The 21,242-nt window shown below is 35.9% G+C and overlaps 1 protein-coding gene across 3 annotated transcripts in view; it reads right to left on the reverse strand.

The window, feature by feature from the left end:
* Nucleotides 1-21,242, reverse strand: part of carmil1 (capping protein regulator and myosin 1 linker 1) — a 112,232-nt gene that overhangs the window by 40,448 nt on the left and 50,542 nt on the right. For all 3 annotated transcript variants that reach the window (XM_088929500.1, XM_088929502.1, XM_088929499.1), the window contains exons 13-22: nt 16,913-17,016; nt 13,181-13,258; nt 12,552-12,628; nt 9,859-9,963; nt 9,467-9,536; nt 7,047-7,128; nt 6,786-6,885; nt 6,132-6,186; nt 2,385-2,557; nt 1,874-1,942 (exon numbers count right to left, since the gene is read on the reverse strand). In XM_088929500.1, coding sequence (XP_088785626.1) covers nt 1,874-1,942; nt 2,385-2,557; nt 6,132-6,186; nt 6,786-6,885; nt 7,047-7,128; nt 9,467-9,536; nt 9,859-9,963; nt 12,552-12,628; nt 13,181-13,258; nt 16,913-17,016 — 913 coding nt within the window. The remainder of the gene's footprint in view (nt 1-1,873; nt 1,943-2,384; nt 2,558-6,131; nt 6,187-6,785; nt 6,886-7,046; nt 7,129-9,466; nt 9,537-9,858; nt 9,964-12,551; nt 12,629-13,180; nt 13,259-16,912; nt 17,017-21,242) is intronic.

The following is a 21,242-nucleotide window of genomic DNA, read 5'->3' on the forward strand; positions in this document are numbered from 1 at the left end:
TGTTACATGGGTTACACAAACCAATGGTTCCTGTCTAAATAATTTGATACATGGAATTATACAACCACATTGAACATTATATATGTTTCAATCATTTCTTATATTATTTTCAATAATATGTTTTTCAATTTGTAACTGCGGGTAAGAGTAAGGTGTGTACGGTACACTCATACATACAGTACACCCTGGTATCCGAACCCAATTCACTCCTGAAAATCTGTTCAGAAGGCCGGAGTTCGTAAATCGAAAATAAAAATTCCATTATTTCTTATGGGGAAAATTCCACCCCGATCCGAACCGAAGATAAGGTCAGTCAAAAACCACCCTAAACATATAATACCATACAGACCATTAAAGCAAGCTTAGTGTACAATGCAGTTCTACCCAAATAAGCCAACTATAGCTGTAAAATAATTAATAATATCATATTTACATTTTTCATTGCTTCGTAATAGATCACTATCTAAGCAAACGGTTAGAACGATGTGCATACTGATGTTGACTATTACGCTAAAGAACCCTTTTCTCTTCCTTAAAACCCTATAAAGAACAGCAACTACAAAACAAACACAAGAAAAACACCTTAAAAAATGAGAGCACAAGCTTTCGCTGTGATCGTAAACAAAGCTGCTGTCACATCATCCAGGTAGGGCTGCACACTGGTGGTGGTGGAGGGGAGTCCCCATTACCTGTAAAGCGCTTTGAGTGGAGTGTCCAGAGAAGTGCTATATTTGCAAACAATTATTAACTATTATTAAAGCACTGCTGCCTGATTCACATGTTCACGGAAGGTTCTCGTCCAAATTCAGTCACTTTTGAACTTTGAAGTTCGGATTTGTGTAATTTCGTTCTTTTAGCAAATTACAAGGTAGAAATTCTTCATGTTCGGATTAGCGAACATTCGTATACCAAACGTTCTTACACCGGGGTATGAGTGTATTTTTTTTAACTGAACGACATCATCCAGGGATTCACAAGAGTAAGAAAAACCAAAAGCTATTTAGTGCCCACAAAAATGCAAGAAGACATAGTGGTTCCTGGAGAACATATTCTCAGGAACAGTGCAAGACAGATCTCAATTGCCCTGAATCTTCCTGATATCCTGAGTCAACAGTTATCTGTCTATATGGGGCTGTGTAGGGTAATGTTGTCCAAAGACTACAAGACAAAACAGGGGTAAAGACCTGATGTTTTTTTCTCACGTCAAGACAGTGACACTGAGATAAGCAGTACTTTTTACATATCAAGCAAATTTAACACTGGAAATAAACTGAAGAGTAGGATTCAATCAGTAGTTTTCTCAGGTATCCTGTCCATATCATGCAATGGTGAACTCCTTCAGATCCATAAACACAAACATGACACAAACATCCATAAACACAAACAAGGCTTTCGATTTCTCAGCCCCTGGAAACCATAGCAAAGGATATCTATATAGATGAGATGGATTACATCTAAAGTTAGGTGCAAGTCAACCTGGGGCAAGGATTAACAACAAAAATTCAAAGCAATTAAACTAGAAAAGAAGGGGGTGAATCCAAAGAAATTCAAAGGAAACATACTGGGAGTAGAGTCAAAAATAGAAAGGCAAAAACATCAAAGCACCAAATAATTAAATGATTATATCTAAATGCAAGCGGTATTAGGAACAAAAGAGAAACTAAAGCTATTGCACTACTGTTATAGCAGGTATAACATTAACAGCAAATGTAACAGTAAGACTGATTGGTGATGAATATAACATTAGTGCAATACACATCAAACCAAAAAGATAGGAAAGGTGGAAGAGGTGAAGATGTAGCACTTTACTGTACATCAAAAAGCATTTAGGCATAGAAAGGTAACGTAGATGAAACATGATTCTCAGACTTACTTTTCTAGAGCTGCAGCAATGTCCTGTAAGCCTTGAGGGCTAATGTTGTTCTTGTCCCAAATAACTGTCCTGTTTAAAACAGCAGGCAATCAAAAAAATCATTTAATGGAATACAGCTAAAAAAGAAAATGTTTTTAGCTGTTTCATATGACAGACTCTAAGACACAGATTAACTCAGTGTCAAACAATCAATCTCACACATTCTGAACCACTTCCTAAAAGAATGTTAAATCAAAATGTATAAACCACAGATATACCACAATGTATTTTTAATAACATATTGAATTGAAAATGTATGCATCATCTTATAATTGGAAAGGAAGGATTCAGAACTGTATTACTTCCCAGAATTCTAAAACCATCTGACAGGTGCACTAGATATTGCAGTTTCCTCTCTCCAAGTCATTTAAATAATACAATCTCATAAATAATACATTCAAAACCGACACATTATATTTAAATCCCAAAGACTCAAAACAAAATATATAAATGAAAAACATTTTTTTCTTACCTGAGTTTTGTGTTGATCTGCAGAGCTTTGGCCAACATCTTCGCACCCATGTCACCCATCCCATTGCCACTGATGTCCACTCGGGTCAGAGAGGTGTTACTGCCCAGGGCGTTCAAGATTATTGTCAAGTCAGTCTTAAGTTTGGAATCGGCCAAGGACAGGGAGGTTAGAGGCTGTTGGAAATGAATCAATGTTAAAAGTGCCAAGTCAGAAGACAGGGACTTATTTTCATATTTACAAACATATATACTGTAGCTGATGTGCAGCAACGGGTAAGCTGCTGTAATGAGCACAAAACCTGGACTTCTGAGCAGTGGAAGAAAGTAATGTGGTGTGATGAGTTGTCTTTTACTCTTTTTCCCCACATCTGGAGGGATTTATGTTTGGAGAATGCCAAAGGAATATGGGTTCAACCCATACTTGTTAAACACGGAGGTGGGACAGCCATGTCGTAAGAGTCCTTGGGTCTGCTTTATTTTATCAACCCTCTGTACATCTGATTACACAGACTACCCTAAATATACTGTAAGAATAGGAACTGATCAAATTAGCAAATCAGAACAAATCTGATATATAGCCATTGCTTTTAAGATACACAAGTAATTTTTTAATTACTTTTAACTGGAATGTCAGTCCCACAAGGACAGAAACCTGATAAAAAATAGTATATACTATATCTATAATTAAACCATTCTAATAATTGTTTTCTAAAAAAATGTTAGGTCCACCACATCTTATACTTTTTCCTTTGTACAAAATTTATTTTACTTTACACACATATGTCAGTCTAAAATTTTCTTGCACAATACATATTACCATAATGATATGCCTCAGATCATTGCTTCAGAAACTAACTTCCATCACTTAAATGTTAGACTAACATGGCAGGTTTCTCATCTGTTATAAGACGCATTAAAATCAGTGTCTTATAACAGATGAGAAATAATCATAGTCTTCACTACAGACGTCACCTTTTTAACATGACTATCAGTCTTGATTAAACACAGAACCCCATATAGATGAATCATTTTAAGAGAATGTGACTCTACAAAATATTGTTGCCATTCCATGGTGATTTTTTTCTATCTTCAGTTTCTTTTTACGAGACCCCATGCTAAAACTCTGCTTATATGTTAATCAGAAAACAAATAGCAAAGAAGCTTTCAATTAGATACCACTGTTTTCCTCACAATACAACAATGTACGGTATAACATTATACTATGAAAAGGAATCCAGAGTAAAAAAACACAATACTCTTCTATTTAAGGAACTGGTGCAGAGTAAAAACCTAAACCATATTACATCAATATTTAATTTTATAGCTGCTGCTGTTTATATTAGCTCATTTTAATTAATCTTTGTGGCATGCCTCAGGAAACATGTAATTATAAAGCTAATGGAATATCTCAGTCCATTTTAATGAAAGAAAAAGGGAAAGATGAGTTGGATATCATAACATGCAACTAACATTCTTATTTCTCTCATTTACCGTTGGGACGTTTTTACAGAGATATTGAACCAGTAACACAGTGTTCTGTGGAGGAACAATTATAGAATTAAATCCATTATTGGATATTCAAGTCATAAATAAAGTAAACCTTAGTGATGGCATACTGTAAAAATAGAAATAAAAGAACAGCCTTTGGCTTAAAAGAGCTTTATAGTGTACTATAATAATTTCCTGGAATTTAAATAAAATGCATTCAAATCCTTCTCAGAACAAAATAATAACAAAACAACCTAAAGTCAATGAGATTTTTCAAGGATATTGCAAAGTTTAACAGAACGTTAAACAAAACAAAAACAAGGATGGTTTTCTAAGATTTTTTAAAATATATTTTTGCCATCTCTGGGAGGCTGAAGTGTCATTTTTCTCCAGTGAAATGATTTTCAATGCAAGCTTCTTCTCTAAAATTGCCTAATTCATTACAGTGCTCCTCAATAAATCCAGCTATCAGCTTCCTCCCATCCCTTCAGCTGCTTTGTCCTCATGACCCAGCATGTAATTTGCTGAAAGGTCAGGTCAGTACGCAGAAAGAGCTGTGCATCATGCCGAGCTTTGGCAAATTTAAAACTGCTACGGCCCAGCAATTTCAAGAATACAATATTAAAGGCCATATGTTTGTCTCAGGGGTCTTCACCAGTTCTTTTAAAAAGAATAAGTTAAGAATGTAAAATCCCTCTTGTAAATTATTATTAATCACTGCCATACCGTAAACATCCATTTATCAAGTTCTTTTACAATGGAAGCTTAATCTAAAACGTGTTTTGTGAAGTGAAAAACTGTCAAAGGGGAAGAGCAGAAGGTTGAACTTAAATGGGTTTAAAGCTCAAAGGAACTCCAGCTTGCAGCTACAGTACATAAATGATAAGACTCGTTTCATCTGAGATATGAAACTCTGTATCCTACTATACTGAAGTCTCATAATGGGAAACTAATTAATAAAGACTATCAAAATGAAATGAAATGTAAATGTAAAGTGAATGAAGTGTAAAGTGCTCCTTCAGTATTTGATCATTTATGTACTGTATATAAATGGACCCTGTATGAAAGTTGCAGGTTTTCTCCACATTTGCAGTTCCAAATGAATGCCAGCTGCTCTGAATTCTTCTTATAGTTCTTCAATCAATATTTACAGGGTAGTTTTGATTCATTATTCTATATAAAATTAAACTATTTTTTTCCTTTCTGACTTAGATTTGCTCCCAGTTCAACCAGTACTGATTATGAAGTTATAAAAAACAGGAAAAAAATAACTTGACAGACTGTTCTTTTCAACATGTAAACTGCTTATATTCTGTGTATAACCTGAGAAATTTCCAGAATAATGTCTCTTCATTGCTCTTTCAATTGGCAAATTAATGAACATTAAGAATGATTGCCTTAAGATTGTGGCATCTCCTTGGGTGTGTCATAACAGAATCTTAATATGCATGGCCCTAAACTTATGATGCATCACCCCTGATACATCATCATGACCCCTGACTCCTGTTCGTTCGTGTCTGGTCAGATCCTTCATCCGCCTTTACCTCACCAGTGGGTCAACAGAGCAACAACCTAGGATGCTACTCTCTTTGTGAGCCTTCCCCTGCTCTCGATAACTTTCGCTCTCTGCAGTGGCAAGTACTTTTTTGCCACCCAAAACCTCATATTTCCAGGGTGAGGGTCCCTTTACTACACCCTGCACTCTAATCCTCATGCTCTAACTCACCAATACTTAATCTAAAACCCACTCAGTTAGCGGACATCTCAGACACAGACAGCCTCTCTCACTCTAGAACACCCTGTCTGCCCTCATTATCAAAGCCACCTCCAGAACTTTTGTTTTTTCCCCCCATTGCCTTCCCTTCAGGGTCAATTTCCTACCCAGTATTTTAGCTTTACCAGTTTGGAGTAAATCACATAAATTCAAACTATACAGTCTAATTCCTATTTGAAAGTGCCAGGATTGCAGGCACAGATGGTTACATGTGGAAACTGTGCAGGATGGGTGAATACTTTTGCAAGCCACTGTCTATCACAGATGTGCTGGACTGGCTGTCTAGCAAGTATTAGAACATTTCCCTAATTGTTCCTTCATCACCTTCCCTACAGTATTTACTGTACACATTCAGGAAAGATCATAACCAGATCCACTTCTAATGATCTTTTGTAATATCAAGGAAATTGGTGTGTTTGAAGTGTAGCAAGCAGCAAAAAAAATAAACACCTTCAGAAAAGTTTTGATGTAGAGTGAAACACTCACCGATTCCTCATCTTGAATCATGTGTACCAGATTGTCTAGAACAGGTGCTAGATTTCTTTTAAAAAAAAACAAGGAAACATTGAAACTTTAGTTGAGCTCATCTCGGCTGCCATAACATAAATGAAATAGCGTATCCCGCAATGTACTGTAGGTGCTGAACACCCACCAAGTACAATATTATACACTGATACATTAACAAGATTATGCATGTCATAACATTATTAATTCACAAGAAATATGACCACATTATCACACACATTAAAACAAACACAGATCACATCAAACTGCCAGTTTTTAAGAAGTACTGTTTGGAGTCTTGTGATACAGAGCACAGACTGACTCTGCTCAAGTTTTTCAATTTATAAAAGTAGCTCATTTGGATGTGGCCAGTGTGTGTAAAAAGGCCCATTCCAAATATCTCTCCATAGGCTCCTAAAAGTACAGACAACAATTGTGGCCTTCTTGTGATCTTCTAGACATTAGCTGTGACTCAAACCAAATGTGCAGACTACCTGATAAATGCCACATGCTTTTTACATATTGTCCTGCTGGGAATGGTCAAACTGTGTAACATCTGGATGAAAAGGATAATGTGATTGCACAAAAAAAAATACATTTTGAATTTCTTGCCTGTTTTTGAGGGAAAACACTTACTTTGACTTGATGTTGTTGAAGTTTTTCCCCAGTGATAAATGTCTTATTGACCGGTTTTTGCCCAGCCATACCAGAAGTGTTGATAGGTCAGAATCCAAACCTTAACAAAATAAATATTATTATATGAACAAAAATAGGTTTTATGTGAAGGCCAAGGAACATAAATGCTGCTGTAGTAGATGGCAAACAATGCATATTTTCTGCATGAAAATTACATCATTTCACTGGCCTAAATTAGTGTTTGAAAAATGAATTTCTCACCATTATCTGAAATATCCAGACTTGAAATATTGGGAATTTCTGCAATACAGCCCTCCAAAATTTGTGATCCCCCTGACCGTAACTGAAGTAAACAAAATAAGGAGATATTATTAATGAATTTAGAATTAGAATTAAGAGAACATGAAATAATAAAATTATACAACATGAAAAAAATAATGGTTACTAATTTTAGTTCAAATGTTTTGACATCAAAGGATATTCAATAAATGGGTTTAGCCTTTTCATACCATTTATTTAGAAGATTTAGAAATCATTTGCTTTTTTGGTAAATTAAGGGGGAAAATATTATTTTGTTAATAACATTATTAGAATATTATTATTTTTTCTCCAACTGCAGAACCACTGAAAAACAACCTATGTAAGGGCTACCCAAAATACAAACCATATGAAAGGTACAATAAGATGCCAAAACATTTGTACACATTCATCAGCAAATTAAATTCTAATACAGTCAGAATGGGCACTACTGAAGAAAGATGACAGAACTCTAAGAGCAGCTATTAGATGCAGAGAATTGAAACAGGAAACATATCACATTCTAAGATACTTATTCTTCTGAAATGTGCTGATAAAAGTGCTGAAACAGGTTTGTGAATAAGCATGGGTATAAAATACATCTTCCCCATTTGTCTTTCTTTTTAAAAAGCATTAAAATTATATTTTGTATATGCATTTGAATTTATGTTTTTACTTGCGGTGTCCAGTGTTTTGTATGCACAACTCAAACAAATGTTTTTGCTTAAGTTGCCAATTACTAATTATAACAAGAAAAGGAAATAATTTAAAAAATCTTCCAGTCAGTCACAGGAGGTGTTCAGTGATGGGCTAATTAGTGTCTCTATGTTGTTTAGAACAGTACTGCCAGTACATGCCTCACCATCACCTTTCATCACAGTAAGTCATGAGGAACTACTGGTAATGCTGAGGAAATGTAAACAGCTATAAATGAGGACTACTAAAATCACGTTCAATGAAATATCTCATATACTGCTTGTATAAAGTTATATACTGTAAGTACAGACACAAATTATTTGTCAAATGTGACTTTAGTTTCACTGTGCTTAAAAAAAGTCCTTGTTATGAACAGGACAGAACATGTGATTTAAGATGTCAAATATGAGCAAAGCAAACCCATAGCTTATATGCAAATGACTCTATATTACAAAATGAATTGATATTTAAGCAAAAATATTATGTAAAGTGTTACCCAGGCTGCTTGCCCAAAAAGAAAGCAATCCTGGCAGTACTGAATATAATTCCAAGAAAAGAGCTCTAATGCAACAGTTCTGATCGAACAACAGTTCCTAATGTCTTTAGATTTAGATATGTTGCACACATTTCCCAATTTGAACTAGTCGTGTTGAGAGTAAATAATATTTCCTTTTAGTCACTGACAATTTCTTGTCATTAAACTAGAACGACTTAAAAGAATGTTTACCATAAAATCTGCTTGGAGTTTCCTATACATAAGATACTGTATGCCTATATTTAGGTCCATCATATGAAAGGTTATAAATGTCTAAGAAATAATGTGAGGCATTTAAGTATAATTCTAACATCAGTAAAATATAAAGGTTTGCGGATTTGTGTGTATCTATGGGTTCATTGTTAGAAAGTTATAAATGTAGTGAGTGAGAATCAGCCCAATACTTACACAGTGGCCAAGCTTAGGAAAGCAATAGGAAAGAAAATGGCACCAGTGCATATCAGAGACAAATGAGGAATTAAAAACACATTAAAGATCAGAAGCATGAAGCAGCAAAAAAAGTATGTACCTAACACATAAAAATAAAAATATTATTAAATCACTACCACTGAATGAGGAATTGCACACAATAATAACCAATAATAACAGGGGATCATCCAGTATCAACTGTGCTAGTATCCTTTAATAGAATATCAGCTTACCAAGATTTCTAATTAATTTGTCCAGACAATAGTATTCAAGCAGTATCTGTCAACAGTTTCATTTAATCCCCAACTCAAAATCACAGGGTAGACATACGAAGATTATGTAAAACTCTGAGCAAAGTAAACTCAATTTTCCTTTCGTGCCACATGTAGCATTACATAATTTTAAGATAACAGCATTTGACTCTGAGCCTACAAGTCTTTTCAGAAAGACACCTGATTTAGTGCTGCTTTAGACATTATAAACCCCATAAAGACAGAGGGAATATGAACAGTATATTAGGAACGTTCCTGGACCTGGAAAGTAGTTCAGGTTTTGTTTGCAAAAATTGTCTTTCCCTTTGGGCGTTAGGCTTGTGAACTGGATATTAGGGAAAACAGCAGGAAAACATTCTCCTTTGGGCTGCAGAATTTCATTTCAAAACTTTCAAAACTGAAAGGGCATTTAGCAAATGGAATAGTCTAGACAATGATGTAATTATTCTTACCTCACAGCAGCTAAGATCCAGTGATACTTCCTTTAGGTTGGGATTGCTTGCCAGGCCAAGCAAAAGCGCTCTGGGTAAAAAAAAAAATCAATTGCCTTGTTTGTTTGAATTTATTTTCAAGAAAGGTACTTTTTAACCTCACACCTACCTTTTGCTAAGAATGCAATTCTTTTAATGCTGATTTTTAATAATGCAACAATAGAAAGAACGAAAGCATACATTTTCTTTCAAACCTGACCTCATCATTGAGAAAAACACCCCTAGAAGAATCCACAGTAAATTTAAAAACCTAATTTTAGAAAACATCTGACATAAAATACTGTATTTCCAGCAAATAAGACAAGTTTAAAAAAGAAAAGGAGTAGCAAAGGATATATAAAAAAAAAACTTACTTCAGTGCTTCAGGAGGAAGCTTGGTTCCAGATACATTAATGCTGGTCAGAGCCAAGCAGCTACTAAAGAAATGCTTAAAAGAAGGAGAAATGTCTTTTCCTTTCCTAAAAAAGAAAATCAGTTAAGGTAAATGTTCTTTTCATCCCCTCTGGAGCTGAAAAATGTGGTGCAATGTTTATACTGTGGACATGTGATTGATGTTTATACTGTAGTTCTTCCATTAAACAACAGGGAATATGATGTATCTATCTTAATTTAAAAATACAAAGTGACACAATGTAGATAATACAAATTCTGTGTTTTGTCTTACTCTGCAGTTACAATTTGAAACATTGTGCAGGCTTGCCAAAATTTAACAGCACAGTAATAAGGTGTGGTTTCAAAATAACTATGGACATTGTTATTCCTGTAATGCACTTCTGCAGGTAAATAAGGATGATGAACAATAAATATAGTATGTGCTGAATTATAAACGAATAAAATCCAGCTTAACTGTTGCATGATCAAATTCTAGGCTACGGGTATTTTGTCAGGTTATCCACACTCAATAGTCCTTTTTACAATCTGAATTATATTCTGCCCCTCCCACAGCTGTCTGTGTTTTGATTAACAACCCCTCCTATACCCTCTTATGCCATTGCTCATTGCAGTATAAATTAAAGAACAAATTTATGGAACAAAATCAGTTTTACAAAGCTTATCAAGATGCTTTTGATTGTAAAAACTCAGTTTCAGGCTCAAGGTGTGTCTAAAACCATAAACATCTTTATGTTTAAGAGAACCGTTATGGACAAGAACACTATAAATTGGAGCATTTAAGATACTATCTGAGTATTTTGTAAAGTCTGCAAATCCCAGTTTTATAATACATATTGGATTGAATTCACAAACGTTAACCATTATAATAAAAAAAATATGCATGTTAAAAAATTCAGGATCTACAATATTTGAATAATAAAAATATTTAGACTTGCACCCCTATAATAATATAAAAGGATGAAAAGCACCCAAAAACCTATTATTCATAAAATAATTAAATATACTGAAGAATATTAGAGAATTAAATATAAAGATGCACCACTATGGTAAATGAAAAATAAACAACTCTAACCTTGATGAAACAGCACATTAGAATAATGTAATACATGTTTAATAAGTTATTTAAATCCCCTAACAGAGGTACAAAAATAAAAGAACAAATAATGTAAAAATCAATCTACCAGAACAGCCACTGGCATCTAAAGCTCCATTCATTAATTATTAAGTAGAAACAAAGGACTGACAAAGAATTCATGAAATTCAGTGCAAGGTCCTGTTTCAACAGAGATACAGCAAATGTGCTGTACTGCATTCTGCTTAAATGTGTACTATATAGCCATGAGGTCTGTTGGGTGGTAATTTAATGGGAAAGGTTTATCCTGTCACCTAAGTATGTGTAAGGTTTCACTACAGTGGGAGATTAATCATTTAATCTGAGTTGGAGTGGGGTCCCTGCCACAGATAAGATATCAAATGTATTTACTTAAACCTATGAGCAGAAATAAATAGAATTTTTACTACTTTTACAATTTTAGTCCAGGAGCCATACACGAGCCTCCACACATCAGTTACCCTATTAACAGTACTTTCTATATCTTGATAGCTGCTCTCTGTCTTCACTCAGGTACAATGACTTAAAACACTACCCTTAAGTTAACTCAAGTTAAGGAAAATATTGGTTTTAAATAAGCTCACATTTATAAAAACGCTTATATTAAACTAAAAAATGGCTATAAGAAAAGTGGTGGGACTCATTGGACTGGACGCAACTGATTGACCTTCAGGTGGGTGTTGTTCCTGTCCTAAATCAATTTAACCATTTTTAACTATAACACAGTTACAATCATTTCCCTCAGAATAGATTGTTTCTGCTCTGATCAACTTAGTGATTGCTTAGTGATGTGTTACCAGATTGTACTACAGATTTTTCACCAGTAAACATACTGTATAAAAGTTTAGTTTTTCCAAAAAATTACACTTTGGTTCAAGAGAGTTCAAATGGCTTTAGACTGTAGGTACAAACTGTATACACTACAGAAATTCCAGCCCTTAGATGAAGTGTGCATGGAAAATTAATTTCATTAAATGAGGCAGATGAAACACAAGGCTTGCTTACTCTACAATACAGAAGAAAGCATTGCCAGATTAGACAGAATCGCTCTCTTAATATACACACAATATAAGTATATAAGTGGAATTATTTAATTCAGTCTTATTTCCCTGATAAGGAAAATTTCACCACCGTGCACTGTGCTCTGTTTGTAGTTTGGCAATGCCTAGTGAAAGTGAATTTTTGATCCAAGTCTTAACCTGATTTGTTACTAAAGAGAGCCGGCAGCCTCTTTGAACCCTTATCAACAACAGCTCAGATGTTTTTTTCTAATTTAACTAATCCCTGTAAGGATAACAGAAAAAAAAGACACCAGAACTGTGAAATGACAGAGAAATCATCAGTTTTCATTACATGGCAATATTTATTTACGTGGATGTTTAATCACTGTTCCACTGTGTTCTAATGACAGTACACAGAAATGAAGAACAAGTTTTTTTCCTATTTTTTCCAAATATTGTAAATGCTTGTTTTGTCAAAGCTATCAGTTACTGATTAAAATGTTTAACTATTATCTACCAAGTATGCAATTGTAAAGCTCACCTGTGAGAGAAGACACTCTTTGACATGTTCAAAACAGTTAGGTGTTCCAGACAGCCTCGAAGAAGAGCAGCACACACCTGGGGAAAAATACAGTGCCTATATTCATGTTGTTGATAAGTAACCTGAAAAAAATCTCCAATTTTCTTCTTAGTTTCTTGTAATTCTCAGGAGTGCGTGCATTTTTCATGCATTCCAAATCAAACTAATCACATTTCTCTCTTACCATATTTTTGTGTCTCTTTTACAATATTTTCTTTTCTGCTTTTTGATATGCTTCCCAGTTTCTCTGTACTGATTAATTTTAATTGAAATATTTATGTTCCAAAAGCAGGATAATCACAATATTGTAAAAATATAACAGCCACATCCCATGCACATTATATAAAACACAAGTTGCTTTAATGGAAATCTTCATCTAAAAAAGAACTTCAGATTTATATTCACACATTTGGAGCAATCTTCATTCTAGGAAATGAAAACAAATGGCAATATTTTATGTTATTCTGTGAATTTAATACATCTTGCAAACCAGATGGCAACTTCAAAACAAACCATATAATGAAAATTACAACAAGAACAAAATACTTTTCATCAGAGACACAAAGAACAGTTTTTTGAATTTCACTAACCATGTCAAGCGGACAGTCTGAATTGGACAAATCCAGGGTAGAGAGGTTGTTGGGTTGGCCCAGGAAACTGTACAGATTCTGTGGGATGCAAAAAAGGTACTGTAATTTTAAGAGAAATAGGACCTTAGTAAACAATTAGTAACTCTCATGTGACAAAAGCATAGTCAAAAACTGTTAAAAGGCTTTTGATGCTGCAGGGCATGCTTCCTGTCCTTGTCTTTAATTCCTTGTAGTATAATAAAGTATTTGAGCTTTTGAACACAAGAAGGGAAACAAACAAGAACCGTCTAGCTTATTTCAGTGCTCCAGCCACTACTTTAAGGAAAGATCTACTGTTAGATTCCATTTGGGATCTGTTTCCATTCAATGTTGTGCTTGATTTAATCCCTTGGGTTGACTTCATCAATACCTCTTGAAATTATAAAACTTGGATCACAGCCCCTTCCCTGTGTAGAAGAACAAAGCAATTCATGTCCTTTCACCTCTCTCTCATTCCCCTGAGACCTCAATACAGTGCTTGACTAAAATTACTGGGGTCAAGGTAAAACTGGAAAAAAATTAAATCTCAACACCCCAATGATTTTCAAAACGTGAACAATTAAAATCCCAAACATTCATTTTCACACAAATCAGATAATTACAAAGTACTGATGTCAACACAATAATTATTGAAAATGTAACCAATTGAACAAACAATGTTAAATTATGTTCATCAATAAACTGCATCAAAATACACCAAAATCTAGTATCTAGCAGATTTACAAAAGAGAGGCTAAAATAAATTAACCATACTAAAAGCTGTGAAGAATATGTGGAATATGAAATACAACAATTTATGGCAAAGCCTATTAAAACTGAACAGAAAGGTATTGTGGAGCACAGAACTGTCAGGACCACATTCCCCAGAAACCTCTGGGGGAGTGAGCTGCTGCTCTCTGTCACCTGACCAAATCCAGGAAGACAATTGGTCAGGTGGCTGTCGCAGGATGCAGAGGCTTCCCATGTCAGTTAGTTAATGTCTGCCACCTGAAGAGCAGAGGGCAGAACCTCTCTGTGCACCATTCACTGGAAGGAGAAGGACTGACTGTGGACTTAAGGATCCCACTAAACTTAACTGATTTTTGAACGTTAGGACGTTTTTGAAAAGAATTTCAGGGGAGATGCGAGATTGGCTTTTTTGAGGTTTGAGGCCAATAAGCAGTCTAGCTTCTCTGCTGTAATAGAGAGGAACTCAAACAAGTTAATAACTCATAAAGGAGCTAAGGTTTTTGTTTTGGTGTTTGCTTTGTTTGTTGTGTTTTTTTAATTGCCCACGCTGTAAATAAAGCGTACTGCTTTATTTGTAAATAAACCTTACAGCTCAGTGTTTGGTGCTTCTGTAGACCCGGGCTCTTCTATTTTATGACAGGTTGTCATAGTGTGTAAATGCTGCAACAAGTCACGTTAAAGCTGATGCCACTGCGTCTTACAAGAAATAGTGCGAGCAGATCCTGGCATCAAGTATCTACTGAGAAACCGAATTAGATAGGCCAAATGGCTTCCTCTCACTTGTATCCATTCTTATATTTTAGTCTATTATCTAGCTAGCTACCACTTGCAGCTGTGTCAAGAGATTAAACTTGCTTTATCTAGTGATCCCAGACACACTGGAGCCTTGGACTGTGGCAGAAGTCCCTTTCTAAAATAAGCAGCACTAATTATTATAGACACTTTAAACCCCCCTTGATACAACTGACCTTTTTTGTAGAATGGCAAATAATGATAATAATGATAATGTTTCTTTATTAACCCTATACAATTTCTTGCATTAGGAATTCATCTTTTCACATACCCCAGCTTTTTCTCCATGAGACACAGACACACAGACAAGGAGAGAGCTTGGGGTCAGAGCGCAGGGTCAGCCATTGTACAGCGCCCCTGGAGCAGTTGGGGTTAAGGACCTTGCTCAGGGGCCCAACGGAGTAGGAATCCTCTGCCGGCTGTGGGATTTGAACCGGCAACCTTCCAGGCACAGGCGCAGATCCTTAGCCACAGAGCTACCGCTCCACGGTATTTTTCATTTTTTTTTTCATTTTCATTTTTCAAATGAAATGAAAAAAAAAAATTTACTTGACAGCATGTACGTCCTCACTTAAAATTGTATTCTTTCTACAGTATGATTTATCCAAGCATTCTCATTATTGCCTTAATTTGCCTTGATGAAGACACACCAACATGCCTAATTCCGTTTCAGAAATATTTCTAATAAATAGTTCCAGAAAAGATTTTTCATTAAGTTCAGATAGTCTATTTGATATACTAATATTCCTGTATAAGAGAAATAAGATCACTTTATTGGCCATATACAATTTATTGTATTAGGAATTTGTCTTTTCACATACCCTAACTTGCTCTCCATGAGACACACAGACAGGGGGAGAAGCTGGGGGTCAGAGCGCAGGGTCAGCCATTTATACAGCACCCCTGGAGCAGTTGGGGTTAAGGGCCTTGCTCGGGCCCAATGGAGTAGGATTCCTCTGCCAGCCGCAGGATTTGAACCAGCAACCTTCCAGCCACAGGCGCAAATCCTTAGCCACAGAGCCACCGCACCGCCCCCATATAGTCTGTATACTATTTTTGCAGCAGTCACCGGTATACAGTATATTCCTCCCCCTATTTTGGAATCCATCCATTCATCCTTCCATTTTCTAACCTCTTTATTCAATACAGGGCTCTAATGGAGCCAGAGCCTCTCCCAGCAAGGAGTGCAAGGCAGGACACACTCTGGCGGGATGCCAGTCCATCACATCATTTTCGAATCACATTACATTACTCTAACACAATAACAGCAGAGCCTCATTGAAGACTAGAGTCCTACATGCAAGTGCAACAATGTTCCATCAATCTGACAAGCAAATCATTATCATACTGATACCTGAAAAATAAAACTTGAGTGCAGGATTAATCAGATAAACTGAAAACCAAAGTTTCGATCTATTTCATTCCATACCAGACATTAATCAGAACACAGTCTCTAATGATGATACTAAATTCAGATTTATATTTGCCTATGACTGTAATGTGGCATGGAGTCAGTATGACCAGAGAGTCATGAGCCAAGCTATTACATCTCAGAAGGTGTGTGGGTGTGGGTTTTTTAAATCAAACCTCGTTTGTGCATGATATAAAATCATACCTTCGTTTTGAAGTGTGAAAAACTGATTTAACTGGATAATCCAGTCAAGATGAAAAGATTCTGGTTTTGACTAAATACATGGCCTGTTGTTGAAAATATAAGGAATGGCTTCTCCAAAATGCATAGCTTTGTAGAGGGGTTATATAGTTCTCATTCTTGCTGTTACATATTTTCAAAAGTATCAGAAGTCTCCAGGAAAAGGAGGGCTCAAATTGATCTTGCAGGTGGCCATAGTTAGTTTTGCAGGTACAGCCGGCATTAAATTCTTTTTATGGAGTAACATACTTATAAAATGACTATACATTGTAGCCAACTCAAACATTCTAAAGCATAAAGTGAGGCAAAAGGGTGTATCTACAAATGTAGTCCATGTCAATCATCTTGATTTAACGTTGTTTGATTAAATAAGTAACAAAAAACATGGAAATCAATACTGAGTTGAGGCTGAGGAAGCATGTGCAGCCAAATTGTGCTATCGATAGTCACATTAACACAAATTAAACTGCTGTTGTTGAGAACAGCGGCCCTTTGCAGTTCAAATGGCCTGGAATACTCACCACAAGGTCGTCTCCACGAAGCATGTTCCCCGAGAGGTCCAGATGAACGAGGGTGTTGGGGATCAGCTGGTTGGCACTCAGTGACTGGGCAAGGCTGTTCACCCCTGAAACAACATGGGCTGTTACTCCAGTATCACGCCAATATCACAGAAAAAAAAACAAATGCTTTTAATGAAAGACATAGCACCACATGTATTTTAAGCTTGGGCTTTAATCAACAGTAGATTATTTAGGCATGGGAATATTCTCTACACCTTAATTGATTTTTATAACTCTAAAACAGAGAGTTGTATCGTAATGCACATTTTTTCTTGGTGGGGCAAAAAAAACAATTACAGAGAAATCAATTCAGAAATTAGAAAGATGCCATCACTATGACAAATTCTGCATAATTTATTTTTGGGATGAAAAGATGTAGGATGAAAGACAGTGATTTGGGTAATCCTCACAATTTTTGGAAAACAATACATAATTTAAAACCACAATAATCAGGAAACCCTTCTAGAACTTAATCATATCAGTCATATTCTTGGGTCTAAGGCCACTTGAAGAGAAGTACGTAGGTTTCGACGTTGTTGAATTTGGATCCTTTGTGCAGGACATCAGCCAGACAGACAGGAGAGGCTCAAACAATCAGCGCAAGTGACATGGGAATGTCTGATGAGTGAACTGGCATGGAAAGAGTTTAACTACACTGAAAGAACTTCTCTTGTAGCTCAGCTGAGGCCTTGGACATTGAATCTGAGCAGATCATGGTCAATCACCAAGGTGACCACGAAAAGCCATGGCTGGACCCTGGCGTGGTGGAAGCTCTGGGACCTGCTGGTAGACTCCAGAGGTGAGAAAAAACGTCAACTTTAAAAAGGAGGCCCTCCGAATAATGTTCAAGAACTGCTGTCCTGATTCAGCTCGGAGATATTGACTGACTAGGAGTACTACTGGAGTAAAACAAACTTCTGTGAGCTCCTCTTCTACAGTATATGTGGAAAAAAAATATGCAAAAGTGTTTTCACCAAGCAGTGTTTTTTGTAAGATCTTAAAGTTTCAGCTATGTCTTAAGACCACAAGGGTCTTCAATTCTAATTCTTGAGACCCCAAGTCCAGTAAATTTTAAAGATTACACAAAATATTTTATTCCTGAAAACTGAGAACACTTTAAGGAGTACTGATTAAGACGTTTGTTAAATTAAGGAACTTCTTGTACTTAAGGACTGTGACTCTTTCATACAAATGAGATGGACATTATTTAATATAAGAAATTGTCTGTAATTCAGTGTAAATTCCTTTATGATTTTTTTAGAAATAGGTTATTTAGTGACTGCGTACAAAGTGTGCTGGACCAGAGGCAAGGCAGTAGATGCCTCAATCTAAGGAAAAGCTGAGCAACTGAAAAATAACAAAATGACAAAATTACTGTATCTGGCAAAAAAAAAAGAAATATTAAACACAGACAAATTAAGAGAAAATACTGAAAATGATATGTACACCACACTCATTATTAGAGTGCATCTGTTATATACTTGTATGGCCTTTCCTAACATCTGAGGCATGCTAGCCCTTGAGACATACCCAGGAGAGGCAGACTGAAGTAGTTTCTAGCTTAAGGGTCAATCACCACTGACTTGAAGAGCATTTACACCTTTCTTTTCACAATCTACGATTCACCATAAAATGAAAGCTTGTTGTCAGGGAATCTTGGTAAGAAGATGTGAGTTGTCAGAACTACTCAAGATTTGTTTTATCTATGGGAGAAGTAATGATGCCATGTGCTTGACAGATGCCAACACTGACAGGTTTTTCTTTCTGATCAGATTTCTTTCAGATAAGGGATTATTGTCATCTACCACAACATCTTAATTATATCAGGTCTTGCCTAGAGAAAATACTTCAGCTTGTTATAGGATGAGGACTTCAAGATAGCACAAATTATTTTGAAATCAGTCAATTGTTTCCAGCCTGGAGCTTCCTTACTAAAATCATTCTGTATTTTTTACTATTACGTATTCCATGACCGCGTTTGTTTTTTAAATTCCAAGGTGAAGAATGAGAAGCCTAACTGAGTGTTCCATGTGCAATTCCCTGAAACACCTCAAGCATCATATATGTGCAACCCTTTCCACCACCAGTGCGTAGCCATCACCTGGATGATGCGACAGCAGCCACAGTGCACACAGTATGCTCACCACACACCAGCTAGCAGTGGGGAGGAGAACAGAGTGATGAAGCCAATTCATAGATGGGATTATTAGGAGGCCATGATTGGTAAAGACCAGGGTGAAATTTGGCCAGGACACTGGGGTAACACTCATACTCTTTTTAAGAAACACCTCAGGATTTTTAATAACCACAGAGAGCAACCTTGGTTTTACATCTCAACTGAAGGACGGCACCATTTTTAAAGTATGGCATCCCCGTCACTATACTGGGGCATTAGAACCCACACAGACAGCAGGTTGAGCGCCCCCTATGGTCCTACTAACACCTCTTCCAGCAGCAATCTTAACTTTCCCATCCAGGTACTGGCCAGGCTCACATCTGTTTAGCTTCAGTGGGCTGCCAGTTGTGAGCTGCAGGGAGATATAGCTGCTGGCAATCTTAACACATGAAGTGAAAATAATATAGTTTGATAGATATTTCTCTGTTGTTGTCCTTTCTGTGGAAATGGTTATGCTAGTCCCTTGTTCATTTGACATTGGTATTCAGTAGCAGTACTGGACAGGGGTAGGCTCTGAGTTTTCCACAAGCAAGCCTCTCAGAACTGAATCAAATGTATTTCTATTGTATCAAATCTGCATAATCAGAAATATACTGTACATAATGAAGGTTTCTGTCAGCAAAAAATTGGGAGGCCTATAAAGTTGGCTACAACTTGAAAAGCTACCTTGAATGCAATCAATGATATGAGAAATAGGAGTCTTTATATTAAGGGGTGTGAACACTAACAAAACCAAAAAGAAAATATACATATCAATTCAACAGAGACCATTGAATGTATTTATCTTATCAAGGGCAAAACACATTTATGATTCTTAACCCAATGCTCCCCCTTAAGGAGTACTCTTTCTGAAATTAGCATTTGAGCTCCCTTTGTGAATTCAATGAAAATAGCAAAAGCCTCAGAAGACATTGTGGAGACTGCCAGTGGGCGAGAAAGACGTTGGAGAGCATCAAAAAAGGCCTTCATTTATTGGGACACTATGAAAATCCTTTCCTATGACTTATTTTCCTCTTCTTAGTACATAAAATAGTGTAAGAATCTCCTTTTGGGACAAATTATTGAACTTTGATTTTTAATCTAATAATTTGAATAAAATTATTATTTTCTAAACTCAGTGTTGGACAGGTATTCAACAATGAGAAATGAAAACATGAGGACTGTGTATTTTTTTATTAAATGACATTTACAAGAGGGATAATTCCAAACTGAAGCCATACCATTATTATTTTACTGTAAATTATTTTCCTCTTTTAGACAATCAAAGGATTAACCATTGGAATATTAATTGTTAGGGTATGTTACTACAATGTAGAATTTAGGTCAGAGCAGATATGTTAAAATTGTACAATTGTAAGACTTCATTGAGAAAAGTAGATGCTTTTTTTCCACCACTTCATAAAAAAAAAGTACTGTTGGTTTTTTGTTGGTCTTATGGAGAGAAACAAAGTGCATTCCTGTGCATTAGTTGATGTCTTACACAGGCCTGGTAAAAGCATTGAATATCTTGGACAAAACATTTTAAGAAGACTCAATTATGTGTTCAATATCGTCAATGTCACTGACATAGTTAACCCAATGGATATGCTCAGGATCAACAGTGAAACACAAGCCAGAAAACGTAGGGTGTGTGTGTTTAAGATGGAAACAGATGGTAATTCTTTACAGATCAGGCTTTTGCAGTCTTGGACATTTTGTCAGCAAAAGTCATTACAATGGCTTCTATCAGAAACAGCTACAGTAGATGAGATCCACCAATTAGGTATTAGCAACCAAACAAGCTGGATCAAGCTAGTGCAGTGGTTCTCAAACTTTTTGGACCAAGTACCACCCCTAATCCAACCAAAGCATCCAAGTACCACCTACAAGTCATCATCTCATAGGAACCCCAGAAATTCTTAATGACCAACATGAGCGCGAGTGCAAACACACTCACACATACATATAATAAATATTATAATAATAAACTTCGTAGCGCCTTTAAAGGTGGCTTCTCAAAGTGTTTTACAGAAAAAAAACAGTAACAACAACAAATAAAAATAATAAAAAAGCACCATTTCAGTGAGAGGGGGTGAGCCTGTTTAGTCGAGCAAAGCAGATGTGAATTAATTTTTC

The sequence above is a fragment of the Atractosteus spatula genome, chromosome 12, assembly GCF_055471065.1.
Source record: "Atractosteus spatula isolate fAtrSpa1 chromosome 12, fAtrSpa1.hap1, whole genome shotgun sequence".
Taxonomy (NCBI): Eukaryota; Metazoa; Chordata; class Actinopteri; order Semionotiformes; family Lepisosteidae; genus Atractosteus; species Atractosteus spatula.